Source organism: Artibeus jamaicensis, unplaced genomic scaffold (assembly GCF_021234435.1).
Source record: "Artibeus jamaicensis isolate MK-2021 breed Jamaican fruit bat unplaced genomic scaffold, CSHL_Jam_final contig_519, whole genome shotgun sequence".
Classification (NCBI taxonomy): domain Eukaryota; kingdom Metazoa; phylum Chordata; class Mammalia; order Chiroptera; family Phyllostomidae; genus Artibeus; species Artibeus jamaicensis.
Genome location: NW_026521871.1, coordinates 44463669 through 44486487, shown reverse-complemented (window position 1 = coordinate 44486487; position 22819 = coordinate 44463669). Strand labels below are relative to the sequence as shown.

Below are 22819 nucleotides of genomic sequence, written 5' to 3'. Positions count from 1 at the left end.
TCTGCTTCTGGTTGGAAATTTTACTTTAGGTCTCAAATCATTTATGTCTGGGTATTTTGAGATATAAAAGCAAGTATTGAAGTATATGAATTTGATTTGCTGCATTTAAAATATTATGCGTAAGGTAAATAATTTTTAGTCTTATGTGAAAAATTCTAAAGAGTTGGCATTATAAACATTCTGATTAAAAAGTGGTGTTCATAGCACCAATGTTTATCCTAAAATGCTGAGATAAAATTGTTATCAAGCCAGTATGTATTGTTATCTTTTTTTAAGGCCCAATTCTGAGTCATAGATAGAATAATTAATACTCTGAGTATAATGAATAATCTTTTAGCTGGTCATTACACTATCAGCATTCTGTTTCAGAGTCCGAATAAATGAAACCAGACCCCGGCCCCAGGAGTGGAGTTCATTTATTGGCTGGGTGGTGGGGCAAGGTCAACATTTAGGATTGTGTGTTCTCATTTCCAGTCTGTGTAGTACAGTGCATTATCTCCACAGTCTAATGCAGTGATTTCAAAATCTGTCTGTGCTTGTTTAGGACTTACTGAGTTGGAACAATCTAAGGTTAGCTAGAGAATCTGTACTTTTGAAACGTTTCTGGGGTGATTTTAATGATCACAAGGTTAGAAAAGCTATCATAACGACTGCTGTCCAGCCCAGGTTGCAAGGGTTCAATGAGCCAATGAATAACATTGAAAACTAAATGAAGGATAAAGTAAGGGTTGGGAGTGAAAACTTGACCAAGGCTTAAGGGCGCTGGAGCATGGATCAGATGATTTGCAGTTTCATTCTCCAACCAAAGCTTTTGGGTCCGAAAAGTGAAGAAATGATAACAGGAGTAGGTAAGAATAGTAAGTAACATACACATGCCTATAGTACGTATAGTTTTTTCATTTTCATTAGTGGACATTTAATTGAAGGACCACTTAATAGAAAGTGTGGCTGTATAATGAACAAGATCACTTGACACTGGTGGTTTTTCTTCAGTACTTTGTCCTTTCCACGGCCCTTTCTCTTCTCCTGTCACATAATGGGTGAGTTAGGTTGAATTAAAGGGCATTGTCTATCTAAGAGTCTTCTAGAAGAAAACAAAAAGTGGAAGTAATTGGAGTAGTTTTATGTAGCCTATTTTATCTTTGAAAGTTACCAAATTTGAGAACAGTCTTTTTTGACATGGAGTTAATGCTTATTTGAAATGTCCATGCAGAAACATAATCAGGAAGGAGACTGCCCACCGAAATCATCACACCCCTTTAGTACAGCGAGTTGTTCAAAATGTGACAAGTCACTTCAAGAGAGTGGTGTGTGTGTGTGTGTGTGTGTGTGTGCACGCATGCACACATGCGTGTCAGGGTGAGGGCAACAGTTCAGAATCATCTTTGTTTTTTAGTTTTTAACTGCCACATAAATTTTTCAGCTGTAGAAATCTTTCCAGTTACCATAAATTAGTTCTCACAAAAAAGATCATTAGTGCAAAATTTACACGATTAAGCTTTTACTTAAAATTATGGTGGTTGCTTCTAGCAAGTTTTATGATAAGTAGTATTTAGCAGTAGCCCTTTTAGGTTCGTGTCCTAGAAAATATGATTCTTCCAGATCAGGGTCAGTCCATTCCCAGCATTTCCTTCTGGCCCAGGTTACCACCTCTGGGGACACGCCGGCTGGTGCTGGACAGTGGTCCTCACTAGTGGTCGGAAAATTTCTGCTGGCCACTCAGGCCACGTCATCTGTCAGTGGTCACATCAGCCCTTCTCCACAGGCCTCTTGATCTATCATGTTGTTTGAATAAAAGTTACGGTCTGTTGGATCTGCTTTAGTCCGTATAGCATCCTGTGAGGTTGTCTTACCTCAAGTTTTGGTCATGAAATCCACCTTGGATCGTTTCTGAAGGCTTCCCGGTAATATCCGTTGGTTCATCTCTCTTTTGTGAGTCTTCTGAGTCTTGTCTCCAAAGTTCTCAGTCCTGGGACTAGTGAAAACCATTAAGGGATACGAGTGCAAACCAGTTTTGTTGAAAAGGCAAACAGAACAGTGTATGGTAAGTAATACCCCTCCCTGAAGTTGAGGAAGCTTAACAACAAAAACAAATGGCCTCTTCATGTGCTTTAAATATAGGTAGTGGTGGTGTCAGTTTTACTAAATCTGCCTTTTCTTTCTTGGCTTAATGAAGCTTTTGCTTTTATTTTATTACCTATAGCTTATTATAAAATATTTTATTGGCATTTTAGCCTGTATGGAAGTGTTTTATACTTTTGATATTTTTGATTACAGTATAATATACCTTTAGAAATGATTTTTGACACCAATCATGGAGCCGTGTGAGGCTGAGAACAAGAACTTAATGGTGCTTGTCTATGGAATTTGTTCTGAAATTTCTTTAACGGTATTATTCAGATGGTGCAGCACTTATTTACACTTCTGTAAAGGAAAACAAAAATATAGATTTAGTATATAAATACATCGTTCAGAAACTGTATGGATTTCCGTATAAGAATCCTGCTGTTGTTGTGGAAAAAGATGCAGTATTTATGTAAGTATACACTTAAATATGTCAGACTGTTTGATGTATAATCTGCCTTGATCTATTTATCATTGTCTCTTAGATTTACTGCTGGCCTGAGCTCTTTTTGAACGGCCTTGTTCTTGTAGCTGTCTGTCGTGTGTACATATCAGAGTATCTACTTACTCTTTAACTGGTTGTGATAACTAAGCCCCCAAAGTGTAATGACACGTGTTTTTAAAAAGTTCCCTGAATAAAATTGGGAGGTGGTAATAAGTACCACCACTGTTCCCCCAAAATACCGTAATGACTTTTTTAAAATCAGGAAGATTGATCATTATTATTATTTTTAAGGTTTTATGTATTTATTTTTCAAGAGGGGAAGGGAGGGAGAAAGAAATATCAATGTGTGGTTGCCTCTCCATGTGGCCCCCACTGGGGACCTGGCCTGCAACCCAGGCACGTGCCCTGACCGGGAATCGAACCAACGACCCTTTGGTGTGCGGCCCGTGCTCAGTCCACTGAGCTATACCAGCCAGGGCTATTTTTTTGATAATTATTTTAAGTAGAAATTAGTACAGCGTAACTTGAGTACTCTAAAAAAAGTTGATTAGTTTTTTCCATAATTGGTCAAATTTATTTTTATAAATGTGTTCCCTTTAATGTGATACTGGCTTGAATAAAAGAATGTGCAAATGCTTGAAAATTTTCCATGTGTCTTTCTTTCCAGTCCAGCAGGGTGGGATAATGATAAGAAAATAGGAATATTACATGAAAATTTTCAGACATTAAAAGCAGAAGATAATTTTGAAGATATTATAACTAAACCACCTGTTCGAAAGGTAAAAATTTTAGGATATAGTTTTAATATTTAGGCTTTTAAACTAAGGGGAAAGTTCATAATTTTAAGATTGTAAGGTAGAAAGGTAGGGGTATATTTTCCTATCAAAGGCATTTCCAAGTGTAATTTGGGTGTTGCTAATATATCACTCAAAATAAAGATCTTTTTATCAAAACATAAACCATCTATTTAGTTACTGAGTCGTTACTTAGTCTTTGGCGTATTTATATTAGAAAATATTAGTTCAGAGTCCATATTCTAAAGGAAATCGTAGGTTAGTGTAAGGGAGTGTATGGATCCTAAACAATTTGAATAGGTAGAAGCTGTGAACTTTCTAGCCTAGAGCTCAGCCAGGAGCCAAGAAAACATCACTGGAATCAGTGTAGCAGCATCTGTCTGCTGAGGCCGATCTCGGGTCTCCTCCAGTCAGTCAGTTCCCCAGGCCACCCGGGAACTTCCAGGTTTTTTTATTTAGACTTAGTCTTGATTGTTCCATGTCACTCTCATGCCTGTTAAATCTGGTTCCAGAAGGTACTCCTTCATGTATCTTAATTTCATGTTAAGCAGTACATGGTATTCCATAATTAGGTATCACAGATGTTTCTGAAAAGGTGCATAAAAATGAGTGTTTGCATATAGTATTTCTCACTGGCTTTTAATTTGGACATGTTTCAAGAAAAAGTAATTTTGATGTAACACATAATAAGAGTCACACTTAAGAATCTAAACATTCGTATTGAACATCTATCTTTTGTTTCTGGATAATCAGAAATAAAGAAGGTAATGAAAAATCAGTTGGCATGGTATTTGGTGTGGATGTCTAGTAAAAGAAATGCACACATCAAAAAGGAACAGTTTTCCCCAGTCTCTCTTTTTCCAACAAATTTGCTTTGTTTTAGTTGTCCTTACTGAGCCATTGTTCAGGCACTAGGTGCTAACTGGAGGGGTGTGATACAACAGTAATCAACACGTGGGCCATCTCCCAAGTGGTCAGAAGTGCCAGGGAAATGAAGCAAAGGGGGCTGCAGAGGACTGGGGGTGGAAGGGAGGTGTGCTGTTTGTGGAATGGTTAGGGAATGTCTGCGGTTGGAGGAGAGACCTGTGAAGGTAGAGGACAGACAGTGCATGTGTCCTGAGGTGGGAATGTTCAAGGAGGCCAGAGAGGCTGAAAAAGAGCTGGAGTGGGGTGGGGTGGTGGGCAGAGTTAGGGCAGGAGATGAAATGCAGAGAATTCAGGTCTCGTGGGGGCCTCATGCAGGCAGGTGCCTGCAGTCAGGACTTTGGATTTCATCCTGAGAGGGATGGAAAGTGCTGGGAGGGGGAGTTTCTGCAGGGGAGTGATGTAATTTGACCTAACCTTTTAAAAGGATCACTCTGGCTACTGGGTGGAAAATAGACCTGCAACTTGCTCCTGGTTTCCCTGAAATAAAAACGTAATGGCTCTCCTATCTACTGAATGAATACGTAGGAAAAGTGAGTTGCAAATGTCCCACTTCTACTGTTTCTAGACTTGCTCGTTTATGCATTGCTCATTGCTCCTTTCAGTTTGTGCATGAGAAGGAAATTATGGCCGAAGATGACCAAGTGTTTCTTATGAAGCTACAGGTAGGAAACTGCATCAGAACTGTTATTGTATATAATTTCTTTAAAACTACAGCAATACACGTTATGAATATCTAACCTAGAATTCTTTTGTGTTTTTCAGACCCTTTTAGCAAAGCAACCACCAACTGCAGCTGGAAGGCCTGTGGTCAGTATTACCAATGTTGACAAAATTATTAAAATGCAGTGCATATTGCATTAGTTCTTTATTTCTTAATCATATCATGTCTCCTATGGGTATACTTTGATGTAAACTTGAATTAAGAATTCTTCTGGAATATTTAAGATTTTTTAAAGATAAACTTGACTCCTTTTAAGATGACTTAAATTGTAAAGATCTATTTTGCAGTGTTTGTCGTGCGTCAGTTACTGTGCTTAACCACTTATATACATGATTTTATAAATCCTCACAACAGCCCTATGAGGCAGGAACTCCTATTAGCCCCGTTTTGCAGCTGGGGAAGTGGAAGCTCTGAAGGGCGTGGAGGCTTACGTGGGTTCAGTGGGTGGGTGTGCACGTCGGGGCCCAGGTCTGACTCCAGCTCCTGCTCAGAGCTGCACTTCATTATTGAACGCAGCCGTGTTTTTCCATCGAAGGGAAAGTTAGTGTTCTAACATGCGATGATGGGTCTGGTGTTTTCTAATAATGAGGACACGATTGCTAAGCATTTTGGCCAGTGGTTTGCAAGTGTAAATGTCCCGGTAGAAATGATGGGGTATGGTTGATAAGTGATTTCTTTTTATAATAATAATGTGTGAAGTTGGGAGTTTTCAGTTTTTGTAACTGTGGCTTTCCTGTTCGCACACAGGACGCCTCACCGAGAGTCCCAGGAGGCTCCCCTCGAACACCAAACAGATCGGTGTCATCCAACGTCGCCAGTGTGTCACCCATCCCCGCTGGGTCAAAGAAGATCGATCCGAACATGAAAGGTACGTTTCTCTCCCTCTCAGAGAAAGCAGCGCGTCTTACAATGGAAAGACCTCTACCGAGACTCCCCTCTTACCACAGCTGTTTCTGGTTTTGCACAGTAGCCTCTTGTCTTTGTCTCTGTAGTAACAATCTCATAGTTAATCAGACTGAGAACCAGTTTACAGTGTCGTCTTAATATGTCACTTCTAGGGTGTGAACTTCATGAAAGCTTTGGGTTTGTTTAGTCATTCTCCTATGGTAGGTCATTGAAGAAATTCATGTTTTTATAATAATAGGTTACTTGCAATTAACATAAAAATGATATGTAGAAAAAGAAAAAAATGACACATAATCATAGAGGGGATTAGGTAACTTCGTATTACTCGAGCCACGTGTTTTTCACGAACTCTTTTCAAAGCACAGACATAGCAGCATCCAGCATCTGTTTGTTTAAAACGCCTTTGGCTTTTTAAAAATGATTTTTAAATAATTATTTTACACTTTTAAAGGTTGCCTATATTTTGTTCTGTGTTTGAGTAGATTAGAGAAGTTATCCAGCCTTTAAAGATCAAACTAGATTTGGATCTTTACATTCAGCTCTTGAATTTGGAACATACAGCTCTTACATTTTAAGTCTGTTATTCTTCTGGGTGTGATTACTAAAAGGATGATTTATAGAACAATCTGATGTTCTGATCGAAAGTTTTTGGTTTTTGTTCTACAGCTGGAGCTACCAGTGAAGGTGTCCTGGCAAATTTCTTCAATAGTTTGCTGAGTAAAAAGACCGGTTCTCCAGGAGGCCCGGGTGTCGGCGGTGGCAGCCCAGGAGCTGGGGCTGGAGGCGGAAGCAGTGGTTTACCACCATCTGCCAAAAAGTCAGGTATAGTTACCTGGAGCTTTTTTAAAACACAGCTGTATTGAGATATAATTTACATACCATGCAGTCCACTTATTTAAAATGTACATACAGTTCAGTAGCATTAATATAGTTACAGAGTTACATAAACCATTACCATATTTAATTTTATAATATTTTCATCTCCCCTAAAAGAAAACTCCAACCTATTAGCAGTTACTCTTTCCCTTCCTGAGAACCGCCAGTTCTAGGGAACACTGCTCTGTTTTTTGTTGTCTTTGCAAGCTGTTGTTTGGGACACAGAGCTGCTTTGGGCTCCATCCGAGGTTCCTCTGCCCTGTCTGAACATCCCAGAGGTTGGAGGCGTCCTCCGGGGTGGCAGATCCAACTTTGTTTTAAAGCAGCTCCGTCTGTATTCTTTTTTGACATTAGAATGCTAGAGTTAATGAAGCCATGGGCAATTTTTAATGAAGAGACACTGGTATAAGAAATACTTGGACCTGTACCTAAATCTGGCTTCTTTTCCATCATCGTAGGCCAGAAGCCCGTCCTGTCAGACGTTCACGCGGAACTGGACAGAATTACACGGAAACCAGTTACGGTTTCTCCCACGACACCGACGTCGCCTACGGAAGGGGACGCTTCGTGAAGATACCAAATAAGCCATTTCTTCAGTTTTCTGGGATAATGTAAACTTGCCTCTGCCTTTTCCTTCAAGAGTGGAATTAGGGAGCTGGAGTGCTTTTTCAGATGGACTAAATTTGTCTTTTTTTTTTTTTTTTTTTTTGTGGTTGCCCGTTTTTATAAAAGGGAGCTATACAGAAGAAAAATCGCTCTTCATTACATAGGATTGCTGTTTGCATTGTCATTTTGCATAAGGAAGTAATTTTGGATTTTGAAAACTCAGAATTTATAGATCTAAAATAAAGCCATGTGCTCATATTCTAAAGGCTATTTAAAACATATTGGAAGGGTTCAGGGAAGGGCAGAAGATAATATGCTTCGGGCATTTGACAGACTTGGAAGTCCAAGCTTATTTTAGTTAAGACTATTAAAATCATTTTTTAAAATTATGTTTTACTGGAAAAGAAGATGGTTATCAGATTTTTCACCCAGACATAAATATACCACCACATATGGAATATGCTGAGAAAAGTATCACATAGCGTTTGATACACTAGTTAGTCTGAATTCATGATCCTGTAAGTTATCAAAATGTGATTTTGAAATATTGGCGAAGATTTGTTTCTTTAACTGAGAAGAAAAGAAAGCACACCGCCTAAATATGTAAAAGAAAAATGCAGAGGCTATTCAAATGTAAAGCGGTGACAGTCTTTGGGTTTGTCTGTACATATATGTCATATACGTGTCTGTCATATACATATGTATACGGCTCTGCCTTAAAATACCCCTTTTTGTTTGTGACTTTCAACTGCAATCAGTTAATAAAGTATTTATTCTCCGCATTCAGGTTCAAGTAACGTGTGGCATTCTCTTATATTTAACTTTGCATTTATCAGATAATCAGGAAGACTTATTAGTATTTCGAAATGTTTGACTTAATAGTATTATTAAGCATTGTGATCTCTCTTCTTACTAGGAGATCAAGTACATAAGATTCACTGTGCTGTAAGTTTCCTTAAATTGGGAGTTTACCTTGATCAGCACATCTTCCTCACATGTCTAGATCTGCAGACTCCTGTGTCACCACTCCTAGGAGATAAAAATAAGTCTTTTATCACTTAATGGGCAGAAGCTGTTTTTCAAAGCTTGGCCAATGCACTGACACTTAGCTACTCTCTCATAGGTAAGAATAGCTGTTAGTAGTTCCACCGTTCTGATACCTAGTTTTCAGTGCTCGTTAGAATCTGCGTAAGAACAATTTCATCATCTTACTGAAGTTCAGCTAAAAAACACACACATTTCACTTAATGAGTCATTTCGGATCATTGGAAAATGTGGTTACACACTTTAAATTGGTCTTTGTTACTACTTTAAAATGCATATTCCAAAGATTTTTTTAAACAAAATGTTTGAAGACAATACATCTACTATTTCACATGAAACTTTTATTAGAACCTTAAAATGTTTAGTTTTCTAATGGTATTTGGCTCCTAATAGTTGAATATAAATGCTAAAAATATATGAGGGTAATAATTTGTTTCAGTGTGGAAAAAACCCAGGGTGTTCATGAGCACGGAAAAACTAATTTGTAAAAACATTTTGTTTGATAAGTATGAGATGAAAAATGCCATTGAGAAACTCTTCTTCCAGAAAGGGTCCTATAGTCATGATATTGTAAAGACCACTTTTTCTAAACGAGTCCTTGGTGAAAGTGATGAAGGAGAAAACTGTAGCCTGTTCATCACGCTATACTTTGCTGTATCTGCTGTGCGTGCATGTTTCCACCAATTCATTTTTTCTGTGTGACCTTGGAGATGGATTAGAAAATTCTTGAAACTGATTGAGTTGTTACCTGAAATAACTGTAGCCATTCACTCTGTATGGGATTCAGTTTTAACTAATCTAAAACCTACTGTTTACCATGTTTAAGCCTAAAACCTATTTTTGCAAGGAAATTTGTTTTTAAACTTTTTAAAGCATTTTTTATTGAAGCGTATGCTCCAGAGAAGTGTACCAGTTGCAGGTTTGAAACTGACTGAAATATCGCAGTGACCATGTATAACCAAGCATCAAGATCCAGAGAGACACAGTACTTGTGCCCCCAGTGTTTTTCACATGCCTCCTGGTCAGAACTTTCACACACCAACTAACCACTGTCCTAATAACCAACAAAGCTGTAGATAAGTTTAATTTTTAATCTTTACATGAATGAATGGGACTTAAGAGTTTATATTCTTTTTTGTGCCAGGCTTCCTTCAATATGACTTCCGTGGTTCTTGCATTTTGTTGCATGTAGCAATAATTGCCCATTCTCATCGCACCATTACATTCCATTGTGCAAAATATATTATAATTTATCTGTTATGTTATTGATGGGTATATAATTGTTTTGTTATTTTATTTGCTTTTTATTGAATTTATTGAGGTAACATTGGCTAATAAAATTACATAGGCTCCAGATGTAGAATTCTGCAACAAATCATAATGTATACTGCATTGTGTATTCACCCCGTGTCAAGTATATTAGCTTTCTATTGCCGCTGTATCCAGTTACCAAAGTTTAGTGGCTTAAAACAATGCGCATTTAGGACAGAAGTACCAAATCAGTCTAACTGGGCTAAAGTTAAGATGTCAGCAAGACTGATTTCTTCTGGAGGCTCTAGGGAACATCTTTCCCTTTTCTTTCCAGCTTCTAGAGGCTGCCTGCACTCCTGGTTCGTGGCCCCCTTTCCGTCCTCAAAGCCAGAAGCATCGTACCTTCAGCTGTCCGCTTCCATCCTGTTGCTTCTCACTCTGGCTCCGCTGACTCCCTTGTATTGGGATCCACGGGATCAAATCGGGCCAATCCAATGCACGCTCCCTGTCTTTGCTTGAGTTCTTGCTTGCCTGGCTTCGGAAGAGAAATCGGATATAAAATGTATCTTTGTTTCTCCACAGGTGCTTCCCTCCACTCTGGTTTCTTTCAAGATTTTTTATCTTTGATTTAATGAAATTTTAGTATGATAGGCCTAGGTGTCATGTTTTTGTTATTATTTATTCTTAGTGTTCTTGGAACTTCCTGGATCTGCAGTTTAAGTGCTTGACATTAATTTGGGGAAAATTCTCAGTCATTATTTAAATATTCCTGCTGTTTCTTCTGGTATTCCCACTGTGTATATGTTACATGTTTTGTAGTTGTCCCAGAGAGTTGTTTTTTTTTTTTAGATTTTATTTATTTCTAGAGAGGGGGAGGGAAGGAGAAAGAGAAACATCAATGGGTGGTTGCCTCTCACACGCCCCCTAGTGGAGACCTGGCCCATAATGCAGGCATGTGCCCTGACTGGGAATCAAACCAGTGGCCCTTTGGTTCACAGGTCTGTGCTCAATCCACTGAGCTACAACAGCCAGGCCAGAGGTTTTGGATAATTGATTCCTTTTTTTTTCTCTTGGTCTTTTTTTTCTGTTTGCTTTGTAGTTTTAGAAGTGTCTATTGATATATCCTTCAGATCAGAATTTCTTTCCTCAACCATGTCCAGCCAACCAAATAATTAACCTATGGAAAGCATTCTAAATTTCTGTTAGTTTTTAAAAATCTCTATTATTCCTCTTATTCTTCCTTAGACTTTCTATTTCTGCTTACACCATCCATCTGTTCTTACATGTTGTCTACTCGTTCTGTTAGAGCCTTTAGCATATTAATCAGTTGTTTTAAATTCATGGCTCGGCAATTCTAACATCTGCCATATATGAATCTGATTCCGATGATTCTGTGCTGTATGTTGTTGTTTTTTTCCCCTTTTGCTATGCCTTGCAATTTTCTCTTTTTAAATAGTTTTTATTGTATGTCTTCCATTAGTATATATCATCCTTGCACCCTCTTTCATTTCCACCCACTTCCCTCCTCCTCCTGTCATTTTCTTTTGATAGCTGGACGTGATGTAGTGGGTGGAAGGAATTCCAGTGAATAGGCCTTTAGTGATGTGTTGGGGGCAGGGGAAGCATTCTGTAGTCCTATGATTAGGTCTCAGAGAGCCTGTGCCCCCGGGCTGTAAATTTAACAAGTGCTTCTCAGTCCCCCACCCTTTGGTGAGACAGGATGGCTAGAGGATTCTGAAGTTGGGTAGTTTCTTTCCACCAGATTGCTTAGACTCTGACAAAATCCCTATAGGTTAGGCTTTGGTGAAATACTTTCTCTTGAGGGCAGGCCTTGTTAAGAACAAAATAATGTAGCCTATTTGCATATTTCAAAATGGTTATTTTTCTCCTCCCCCTGCCAGAAGCACCAGAGGATTTTTCTCTGATCTTGGAGAACCTGGTAGAGCTCCTGGAGATAAAACTGAGTTTTATCTAAGAGTAATCCCGCTAAGAGTAAGGTTTTATAACTCACAGACTTGTCTACTCTAAGCATCTACTAACCTGTCAATTACAGTTCAGTCACCTGCCCATGACTGGCTCCTTAAGGGGTTTCTGCTTCCCTAAGTTGGGATTTTCAAGGTATGCCTGCTTTTCTCCGATTTTTGGAACAATAGTTGGCCTTGTGAACTCAGTGTTCTGAGAGATTAAAGAAGAGTTTTGATTTTTCAGTTTGTTGAGCTTTTTGCTTGTCAGAGTGGAAAGATGACTTCCAACCCACTTGCTGGACTGGGCACTGGAAGTCTTAAGTTTCCCCTCTGAAAATTCCAATCACATCTGCAAAGTCCCTTTGCCAAGGAAGTACAGTAACATTCAAAGTTCCAGGGATTCGGACTTGGAGATCTTTGGGGGACCATTACTCAGAACCACAGATTGGGTGCTTTTCAGTTTTTCAGACGAGATCGGGCACGTTCAGGGTAGTATGGCTGTAGACAACTGTTTGGTTTTTCAATTGCTCTCACGAATTGTGCTGTTAGGAACACTCTCAGATGTGTCTGATGGAAGACATGTTCTCATTAATTTTGGGTCTATTTGTAGACATGGATTGTGGAGTTCAAAGCTTTAGTAGATAATGACAAACAGTTTTTCCTAAGTGGTTGTAAGAGTTCTCATTTCTAGGAGAAAATAATGCAAATTATGTATCTCACAAGTAAAGGCTTAGTATCCAGAGTATTACTGAAAGTATCTGGGGGGGGGGCCCAGATACTGTGACCAAAACTAGCTCCCGCCCCTGGGGTCTTTCTGTGTTACGGTTCTTGCCTGCCCACTGCTAGTTGTTAGGAACTGTGGCTCTCAATGTCAGAGTTTGGTTAAAAGGAAAGGGACTATTCAAAAGTTATACAGGTCTAGAATAATGGCGAATGTCACCATTAAAAATCCCCAAGTCCCTTTAAAACACCCACAAACACACACACACAGTCCTTCCTCCCCTGGCTAAACCAGGCCAATCAGGGGTAGCACATCTCAGGAAAACAAATAGAAGTCCATAGCTCAGCTAGATTCCCAATTCCTCCCAGTAATCCATGCCTGGCTGGGCAGGTCTCCCACAGTCCTCAGCACCGTCAGCTGTGCCACGGGAATCTCCAGTTCTTAATCCAAAACCAGGTGGCACCTCCTCACGGCCCACCCGAGAGACTACTTTCACCCCTTTCCTTCCTACATGGTTTCACATTGTCCTCCCACATAGTCTCCCCATTGTCTCTCCTGGTCCTGCATTGTCTCCATTGTCTCCCTTCCCACTCGGCGGTCTGCATTTCCTTTAAACCCCAGCCCGGAACTTCCGTAACCCCATATCTGACTTCCCACAATGGGCTACACCTGCCAGCACTCCTGTACTTTCAGCCTTTCTTGGTTGCCACAGTAAGTCGGGGCAGGTGTGGCCCTGAGCCAGATGTGGAGTGAACCATCTCCAAGCTCTAGCGCAGGTGAGGTAAGGGGAGCTGCCTGCGAGCTAAATCACAGGTCAGAGTCACCCCCAATTCTCTAGCTAGCCTGCTATTAATATGCAAAATAACCATTTTGGCGCATGGGTACGAAGCTAGCCTGCTATTATTAATATGCAAAGTAACTCTCAATGGCCCTGCTTCATGTCTCCCATCTCCCACCCAGACTTGTGGGGGGCAGGATATCCTATATTTCCAGACATCCAAGCTCTGGACCCTGTTACAAATCCCCCCTTTGAGGGACCCTGGGGCCTTCCAACCTACACCCTGTTACAAGAATATATAAAGAACTCTTACAATTCAACAGTTAAGATAACCCAATGTTAAAATGGGCGAAGGATTTGAACAGACATTTCTCTGAAGTAGACGTACAGATGACAAACACACATGAAAAGATGCTGCATATTAGTAACTGGGAAGTGGAAGTCAAAACCACAGGGCACTACCACTTCACAGCAAGAATGAAAAATTTGGGACTTCCGTCAAGATGGAAGCATAGGTGGTGACGCAGTGCTTCCTCACACAACCAAGTTTAGAGACAACTAAATATTAGCAACAGAAAACACAGCCAGAACACAGAAAATTGAACTTTTAGGAAGTCTGATAACAACAAATTCTTCAGCCTGACCGGTAATAGGGGCGAAACCAGCAGCTGGCAGAGCAGGGTTGCACAGGAAAACTCCGTCAGACGGACTCAGGCGCGTAGAATCCAGGCTCAGGGTTGGACCTGCTGGGCAACTCAGCGAGTGACCACGGGGAAACAGCGAGGGAGCAGGGCTGCGGGTTGACTGTGGTCTCGCATCCGTATGTGGATAGACAAGCGAGGGAGTGGGCGATTGGACGGGACCCAGCAGGCCCCAGTAGCGAGCGGCAGCAGAGGACACCGCCATTTCCCCGCTCTGACCACGCCCCCACATACAGCGTCATAACCCAGCGACCTAAGTGGCCCTGCCCTGGTGAACCACCTGACGCTCTGCTCCTCACCTAGGGGCAAGAAACAGGAGAGGGTGCCGCCATTTCCCCGCTCTGACCACGCCCCCACATATAGCGTCACAACCCAGCGACCTGGGAGTCCAAGGCTCCCCTCCTTGTACTTAACGGGCGTGAACAGAACAAAATGGCTCAAGAAGATCTCAAAGCCCCAGAGCCTATAAATCTAAGTGATGAAGAAATAGTAAAACTCTCAGACGCACAGTTTAAAACACTGGTGATCAGGATCCTCACAGAACTGGTTGATTATAGCCACAAATTAAATATGCATATGAAAGCGAAACTAATTGAAATGAATGGAATTACACAGGAAATCAATAGTGATGAAAAGGAAACTGGGTCTCAAATCAATGGAGTGGACCAGAAGAAAGCAAATAATGGCCAAACAGAAAAGAGTCAAGAAGCAAGAATTCAAAAAAATGAGGAGAGTCTTAGGAACCTCCAGGACATCTTTAAACATTCCAACATCTGAATTATACGGGTACCAGAAGGGGGAAAGGCACAGCCACCAGTGGAAAACTTATTTGAACAAATAATAAAGAGAATTTCCCCAATCTGGCAAAGGAAATAGACTTCCAGGAAATCCAGGAAGCTCAGAGAGTCCCAAAGAAGTTGGACCCAAGAAGGAACACACCAAGGCACATCATAATTACATTAGCCAAGATTAAAATGAAGGAGAGAATCCTAGAAGCAGCAAGAGCTAAGGGGACAGTCACCTACAAAGGAGTTCCCATCAGACTATCAGCTGACTTCTCAAAAGAGACCTTATAGGCAAGAAGGGGCTGGAAAGAAGTATTCCAAGTCATAAAATCTAAAGACCTACAACCAAGATTACTCTATCCAGCAAAGTTTTCATTTAGAATGGAAGGACAGATAAAGTGCTTCTCAGATAAGATCAAATTCAAGGAGTTCAGCATGACCAAGCCCTTATTATATGAAGTGTTAAAGGGACTTACCTAAGAAAAAGAAGTTAAAAAAAGATGAACAGTGAAAGGACAGCAAACTCACAGATATTAACAACCACACCTAAAACAAAAGCAGACTGAGAGGACAGCTAGATCAGGAGTGGAAACATAGAAATGAAGATCTCAAGGAGGGTTAGCAACAGGGGAGTGGGAGGAGGAGAAGGGGGGAGAAGGTACAGAAAATAAGTAGCATAGACAGTAGATAGAAAATAGATGGGGGGGCAAGAATAGCATGGGAAATACAGAATCTAAAGAACTTGAGACACATGGTCATAAACTAAAGGGGGGTAATGGTGGGGATGGGAAGTAGGGTGGAGGGGAATGAAGGGGGGAATAGAACAACTATTCATAATCAATAAAAATAAATAAATAATTTTAAAAAAAGAAAAATTTGTTGATGAAGCTATGGCGACATTAGAACCCCCATGTGTTGCTGGTGGGATTGTAAGTTGGTGCAACCACTTTGGGACACAGGGTGGAGGTTCTTTGTAAGGTTAAACATGGTTACCGCATGGCATACAAGTAGTCAATCATGTCAGGGGACTCTGGCTGATATAAGTTTTTCAAAATTCTATCTTTTTCTGGAAAATTAAAATGTTATCAGTGCAACAAATATTTCCTACCAGTTGTATTCCTTGTACTGATGGGCTTGAAAGTCAGAAATGAAACCACCTGTGTGCTTCCCAGTCCTTACTCAGACCTTTAGGAGAACTGGTACTGCATGATTGCAACTTAATCAAATTAATGGTTCCTACTTTTTCCTCAAGGGAATCCTTAAGTGAAAACGGCTTTCCTTCCTCCCACCTAGAAGCGAAGACTACAATGACTACAAATTCAGTTGGGAACCACCGCCATGCCAACAGTTTTACTCCATCCACCTGGTGGAAAAGGAATATGAGGACAGTTTGCACCTCACAGAAGCCCTGCCAAGGGCTCAAGAACCCCTGGGGGGCCTCTGATGGCACTTTGAGAAGAACCGTTGTGATCCAATAGCCAAATTCGTCATTTGACTTTGCCCCATGTTGGCTCAGAATTCACAACAGGGCTTGGATTCAGAAATTGCGATTGATACACACACCGTAGAATGTGCCTCTTTTGAGCGTTCTCTACTTGGTCTCTGTCTGTCACGTGCTACAACTTGACCACGCCTGACTGGGCAGTCTCGTGTTATTCTGTGTTTCATTCGTGTCAGGCTGGTCTGTCCGAGTTCAGCTCAGAGAGGAAATACTATTGAAATGGTAGATGATGACCACCTCTTCTGCTGGTGTCCTACAGCCTAGTATAAACTGCTCAGTGGTATTCGGACCCTGTTAATGTTCAAGTAAAAGGGAATCGAAATCCAGCCCTGCCTTGCAAGATTCCTGAGCGTCTTAGCCACATCCTTCTCCCTTAAAGCCATGAGACTCTTCATGTTCAAGATTTGTAGTGCCAAGATGCTGAGGAAGAAGTCGAAAGAGGCAGAAGAGCTGGGCTACTCTGTCTACTGACAGTCTGACTGTGGAAGGGTCACTATTGTTCTGCAGCCTTAATTTCATTATCTGTATAGTGGCGAGGAACCTGGTTAGGGGCAAAGTTATAAATGAGGACAAATGGGATTGAGGATGGGGGGTGTTCTCTAACCTGTAAAGTGTTACAGAAATGTAAGTTTTTATAGCCACCAGGAAAGAAATTTAATTTACATAATTGTCTTAAATACTAGTCCCATGAGTAAATAATTCATGCAAGCGTATTTAGCTATATACTCTAAGTGATTAGTGTAGTTGGACTACTTTTGAAAACCCTGCTGCCTTATTTCTGCCCAAAAGTTTTATTTTTATATATATTAAGTATATAGAACAGTCTATACATGTTAAATACGTGTAACAGTATATAATATATAATAGTTTTAACCAACAGCTGGCTATTTGAAAGATAAAATTAGATCCATACCTGACATCAGTCTTAAAAATAAACTCCAAATGCACCAGACTTAAATGTAAACTATGAAACCTTATAAGTACTAAAAGAAAATGTGGGTAACTTCTTTTTTTTTTAAAGATTTTTATTTATTTATTTTTATATAGGGGAGGAGAGGGAGAAAGAGAGAGAGAGAAACATCAATGTGTGGTTGCCTCTCACATGGCCCCCAAAGGGAATTGGCCTGCAACCCAGGCATGTGCCCTGACTGGGAATTGAACCTGCAACCCTTCGGTTCGATCCAATCCACTGAGCTACACCAGCCAGGGCACATTGTATATGAGGGGAAAAAGACTTTTTAATTTTAAAAAGACTTCTTATGTATATGAATGGGAAAAGACTTTTTAATTTTAAGTCAATCCATGCAATAAAAGACAAATATTAAATTCAACTACATAGAAATATTTTTTTAAACTCAGATATCAAAAAGCACTATAAGCAAAGTAAAAAAAAAAAAAAGTTGAAAGAAGCCCTGACCGGTGTGGCTCAGTTGTCTGGGGAGTGTCCCTCAGAACTGAAGGTCACTGGCTGGACTCCCAGTCGGGGCAATTGCCTAGGTTTCAGGGCACATGGGAAAGGCGACTGACCAGTATTTTCCTCTCTTTCTTCCTTCCCCTCTCTCTAAAAATAAATAAAGTGTTAAAAAGTTGAGAGAAAATATTCATAACATCACAAATAAAAGCCTAATATTCTTAATATATGAGGAACTCGTAAAACAGAGGTGGGGGAACCAAACTCCCTGTAGAATACAGATGATGCTGCGGCAGGCACAAAGAGGCAAGTCGGAGGTGATGCCGAAGGGCCTTTGAACCTGTGGTAACATGTTCACCTCTCCTCACAGAGGAAAGGCAAATGAAAAGTACCCGGAAACATTATTTCTCCCTATTCTAATAAAAAAATTTCAAAAGCTTGACAACACACTCTTCTGGAGAGGTGAAGGAGACGTAGCTGTATTCATTTACTGCTCCTGGGAATGCAAACCAGCGTAAACTGTATCAAGAGAGATTTGCAGTATTTAACAAAACTACACGTGCAGAATCAGTAATCACATGGCTAGGAACTTACCTTAAAGATACATATATGACTAAAAAAAATCACACAATTATTCATTGTGACGTTATTTGTAACAGCAAAATATGGGAAAACCTAAACAGCTGTACATAGACAACAGGTTAAATAAAGTGTGGTACAGCCACACTGTAATGGGCTGTAATGGGATACTATGCAATTGTTTTTAAGAAAGAAACTGATTTCTATGAACTGATTTGGAGCTACTCCTAAGATAGGTATCTGTCTCTTTTCACTAAAGGAATGCAGGGAAAACAAGCAAAATTCGTTAACCTGCCAAAGGAGGTTGAGCAGGAGGGAGGCAAACCCAGTGACCTGTCTCAAAGTATTATTGCCTCTGTATGTTTTTATGTGCTTCTGGAACCTTTGTTAAGGGTTCACACTTTCAAAAAATAATGTTTAATAGACCATGAGGGAAAAATTGACAAGCCTGCTTTCTATCATTTTTATTGACAATGGGCTTTGTGTCAGTCAGGGATACCTGGTGATGGTTAGGGGTCCCTGTGATCCAAATACCAAACCAGGCCCCACCCTCTCCTTCCCGGGAAATCAGAGGATTCCATCTGTCTTCGTCACATCTCTCACCCGAGCAATCAGACTGTTGTGAACTTAAGGACAGCCCTGGCTGGTGGAGAAACTGACTGATTATAGAGGCGAGAAGGCTAAGTGATCCCTGGTCTTTGTCCTCCTGCCCACCACCCCAAAACACCACTTAGGAGTTAACTCCTTCCGCCAAGGGCAGAAACCCTAGAACAAAAGGCATTATTAGCATTCCTTTGCCTTTGCAGCCCTCTGCTGGTACAAGTGAAATGTGGAGATTGTTCGCATTTTACTTGCTCATCCTTAAGACTAGTTTAGTGGGGAGAGGAGCTTTCATAAGCTCTCATCTCTGGAAAAACTCTGATTCAAATTTCTCTTTGTTTATCTGGCACCCTTGTCCACTCTGAGGTGTTTGGAAATGTTGACGAGGAAATCTTAAGACTTTGCCTTCCATCACACTCTGTCCTGTGTTCTCCTCCAGTCTCAAGTTATAAATGGGAATAAATGAGATCAAGGATGAGGGGGGTGTTCTCTAAACTGTAAAGTGTTACAAAAATGTAAGTTTTAAAAGCCACCAGGGAAGGAATTTTAATTTTAACTTATATGCCAGTAATTTAACTGCTAGTATTTAAATACTAATCCCATGAGTAAATCACTCAGGCAAGCATACTGTCAATGTGAAAAACATCCAAACCTGTAGGGAATATTTATGAGTTGGTTTGAGCCACATGGGCTGGGGAGCAAGATCTCAAATGCTCCAAAAAATAACAATGTGTCGGCTTCTTTTATGCATTTGAAATTAAGGAGGGGATGTAATGAAGATTACATGAAAGTGGGAGAAAGTAAGGTGGGGACTGGATTACAGAATAGTAAAGGTGATGTGCTTTCTTGAGGGAGGTTATTTTAAAGGTGTGTGAACGGAGACATACAGAAACGATGGAGAGGGTTTGCATAAGGCAATGACAAACCCTTTACTAACAAGTTATAGACTACCCACCATGACCTGCCCAGTTAGGAATTTATGATCAGATCACCCTGTGAGATTACTTTCCACAGAAACTTCTTTTTGGGGTCCACAATACTTAGCTGCCTACTCTAAATGTAGCAGTGTAATTAGACCACTTGTGAAAAGCCTGCTGCCTGGTGTGCTCATTCTCCAGCTCTCTAAACGCTCTTTGTCACACTGGAGCGGTGGTTCTCACACTGCGGTCCTGGACCAGCAACACCAGAACCACTTGTAAACTTGTCAGCGATACAAATTCTCAGGTTCTGCCCGAGATCAACTGAATCAGAAACTCTGGGGCTGAGGCCCAGAAACCTATAGTTTCACAAGCCCTCCACGCGATTCTGAGGATCACTCAATTCAGAACTACTGTACTAGAACAGGATCAACAAACTATGGCCCGTGGCCCAAGTCCAGCCCAACGACTCTTTCCGTAGTTCGTGTAGTTCGTTGGAACATGGCTGCATTGTGGCACTTACTTCTGCGTCATTTATGGCTGCTTTCTCTCCACAACAACAGACGTGAGCTGAGTAGTTGTGACAGAGGCTGCATGGCCCCCCTGAGCCTAAAATATTTCCTATCTGGCCCTTTACAGAAAAAGTTTGCCCACTTCTGGACTCAGGCATCATTCACCAAACTTTCCTAAGGGTTACTTTTGGTCTAGGGAAAGGTGATTTTACGTGACTTGCTATTTTTCATCAAGTTGTGCCAAGTCTGTGAGTTAGGTGTCAGTGATGAAAGGATGATAAGTTACAAATTATTTTTGTCTGATAATGATTTTCCTCTGCTAGGGTTCATCACAAAGGCAAAAACCTTATTGTCCTATAGAATGTTAGCCAGTTTGGGATCTAACCTAGCCATTGTATACCTTTTGATCTTTTCCTCTCATTATCACACATAGACACACACACAGACACACACAGACTGGGTCCTCTGACCTAGTTTTACCTTCTTCTGGTCACTAATAAGTTCAACAAATCTTTGAGACATGCTCACTCTGTACTGGCCCAAGACTCATCTTTTGAACTTCCTGAAATTTATCCTTTGACACTGATGATACTTAATTCCTCCTATATTCCCTGTCTCTGTCATTATCCTTCTTTCATCTCCTAGTTACCGGGGTGTGAAATTGTGCACCTCTTCTGATTCCTTGCTTACTCTTCAAACAAATCAGTCTCCAAATCTCACTGGTTTTACTGCCTCCCTCCCCCCCACTCCCGCCCCGCCCCAGGTTCTCTTGGAGCCATTTGTTTCCTTGACTCATGCCAGAGTTTAAGTCCCTACTCCCTCTTTCCTGAACTGTTACAACACCACCTCCTTGGCTCTTTGTAATCAATTGTCTACACAAGGCTACTGGAAAAATATCCCCAAGGAAGACCTCAGGCCATTTCACTTCCCTGTAGAAAAACCTTCTGTGGCTCCTCACTGTTCAGCCACAGGGGAAAGCCCTAGGTCCTTAGCCTGATTTTTCAGCCTTCCTGCATTTGACCCCAAGCTTATCTTCCCTATTTGCCCTTAGTAATAACCTCCACAATCCGGGCCTGTATACACTCCATCCTTGCCTTCCTTTGTATCGCCCCTCTGCCTGTAATACCTTTGTTCCTGTTTCTGTATGTCCCAACCTAAGTGTTCCTCAACCCCCACACTGAAGCTCCCCACCCCCATGCCGATCCTTTTATCCTAAGTCAGTTTTCTCTCTGTGGTCAATTCCCAACTCATTTCATTTGTGTCTCTCTTCTGGCACATATCACTTTCTATTCTGTGACGTGCTCCTTTACGGACTTTTCCGTGGTCCTGTTGTAAGACAGCCCCAGGATCCAACTTGTGTTCACATTGTTACCCATCTGTGCTAAGATCGGTAAGAGCCAGGGAAATTTTTGAGTAGGAGCTGCTGGAAAATGAAAATCTCCACAGAAAAAGTTGAGATTTTCAAACTTTTTCAAATTACTTCAAAGTGTCAAATTATTTTTTGAATCTATAAAATCTCATCAAAGTATATTTTCCTATACTATCTTTTCGTGACTATTTTCTTTCCCCCATTTGAAAAGATTAACTATTTAATATTGAAGGAGGACAATGAATATTCTTCAAAATTTAAATGATTCTTCCTTTCTTCTGTTTGGTGTATCTTCTCTCCATAAGCAAGATTTTACATTTGAATGTGGCAAGTCCCAGCATGTAATTATTCAGCGTTGTTTATTCATGAGTGAAGATGATAGTTTTCTGTGTGGACACATTCATCAAAAGGGCACCTTGATTGACCTGCCTTTTGACCCAGCAATTCCACTGCTAGGATTATACCCCAAGAATCCTAAAACATCAATTTCAAAGAACCTATGCACCACAATGTTCATAGCAGCACAATTTACAATAGCCAAGAGTTGGAAGCAACCTAGGTGCCCATCAGTAAATGAATGGATCAAAAAATTGTGGTACATATACACCATGGAATTCTATGCAGCAGAGAGAAAGAAGGAGCTACTACCTTTTGCAACAACATGGATGGAACTGGAAAGCATTATGCTGAGTGAAATAGGCCAGGCATTGAAGGACAAATACCATATGATCTCACCTTTGACAGGAAGCTAAAGAATAAAACAAACAAGCAAACAGAATAAAAACAAAGACACTGAAATAGAGAACAAGTGGGCAGCGACCAGAGGGGAGAGGGAAGGGAACTTAAGGGGAAAAAGGGGGAGGGATTTTGAGGAACAAGTATGAAAGACACAGAGATGAGGACTGGGGGGGGGGGGGGAATGGGAGGGAGGGGGGAGACCGGGCGGGGGGGTGGGGTGGGATGGGAGAAATAGATGAAAAAAAAATGTACTTGAAAAGTAACTAAATAAAATAATATTTAAAAAAAAAAAGGGCACCTTGATACCAACTGTTTCCTCATGAAGTTCTAAAATCTTTCTTTGGTCTTTTAATTCATTAAGAAAGCATAAGCAACGCATACATTTTTTTAACTGGGAGGGATATTAGTGTCTAACTTTTGGGTACCCCAGTCAATCAAGGTGGAGGAAGTTACGGCACACCTGCTGCTTCCTATCCAATGGTTTTCATTCCCATCACATTATAATACAGTGTTTCTCCATACGAATGGATTCCTCACCAGCATCATCTG

At 40.7% G+C, this 22819-nt stretch overlaps 1 protein-coding gene across 1 annotated transcript in view; it reads left to right on the top strand.

Annotated features, from left to right (window-relative positions):
• DYNC1LI1 (dynein cytoplasmic 1 light intermediate chain 1) overlaps positions 1-8192 on the top strand; it is a 33924-nt gene extending 25732 nt beyond the window's left edge. Inside the window, exons 7-13 of the mRNA XM_053669378.1 lie at positions 2401-2536; positions 3237-3348; positions 4893-4952; positions 5053-5097; positions 5759-5879; positions 6584-6739; positions 7252-8192. Coding sequence (XP_053525353.1) covers positions 2401-2536; positions 3237-3348; positions 4893-4952; positions 5053-5097; positions 5759-5879; positions 6584-6739; positions 7252-7364 — 743 coding nt within the window. The 3' untranslated portion in view covers positions 7365-8192. The remainder of the gene's footprint in view (positions 1-2400; positions 2537-3236; positions 3349-4892; positions 4953-5052; positions 5098-5758; positions 5880-6583; positions 6740-7251) is intronic.
• The last annotated feature ends 14627 nt before the right edge of the window (positions 8193-22819 follow it).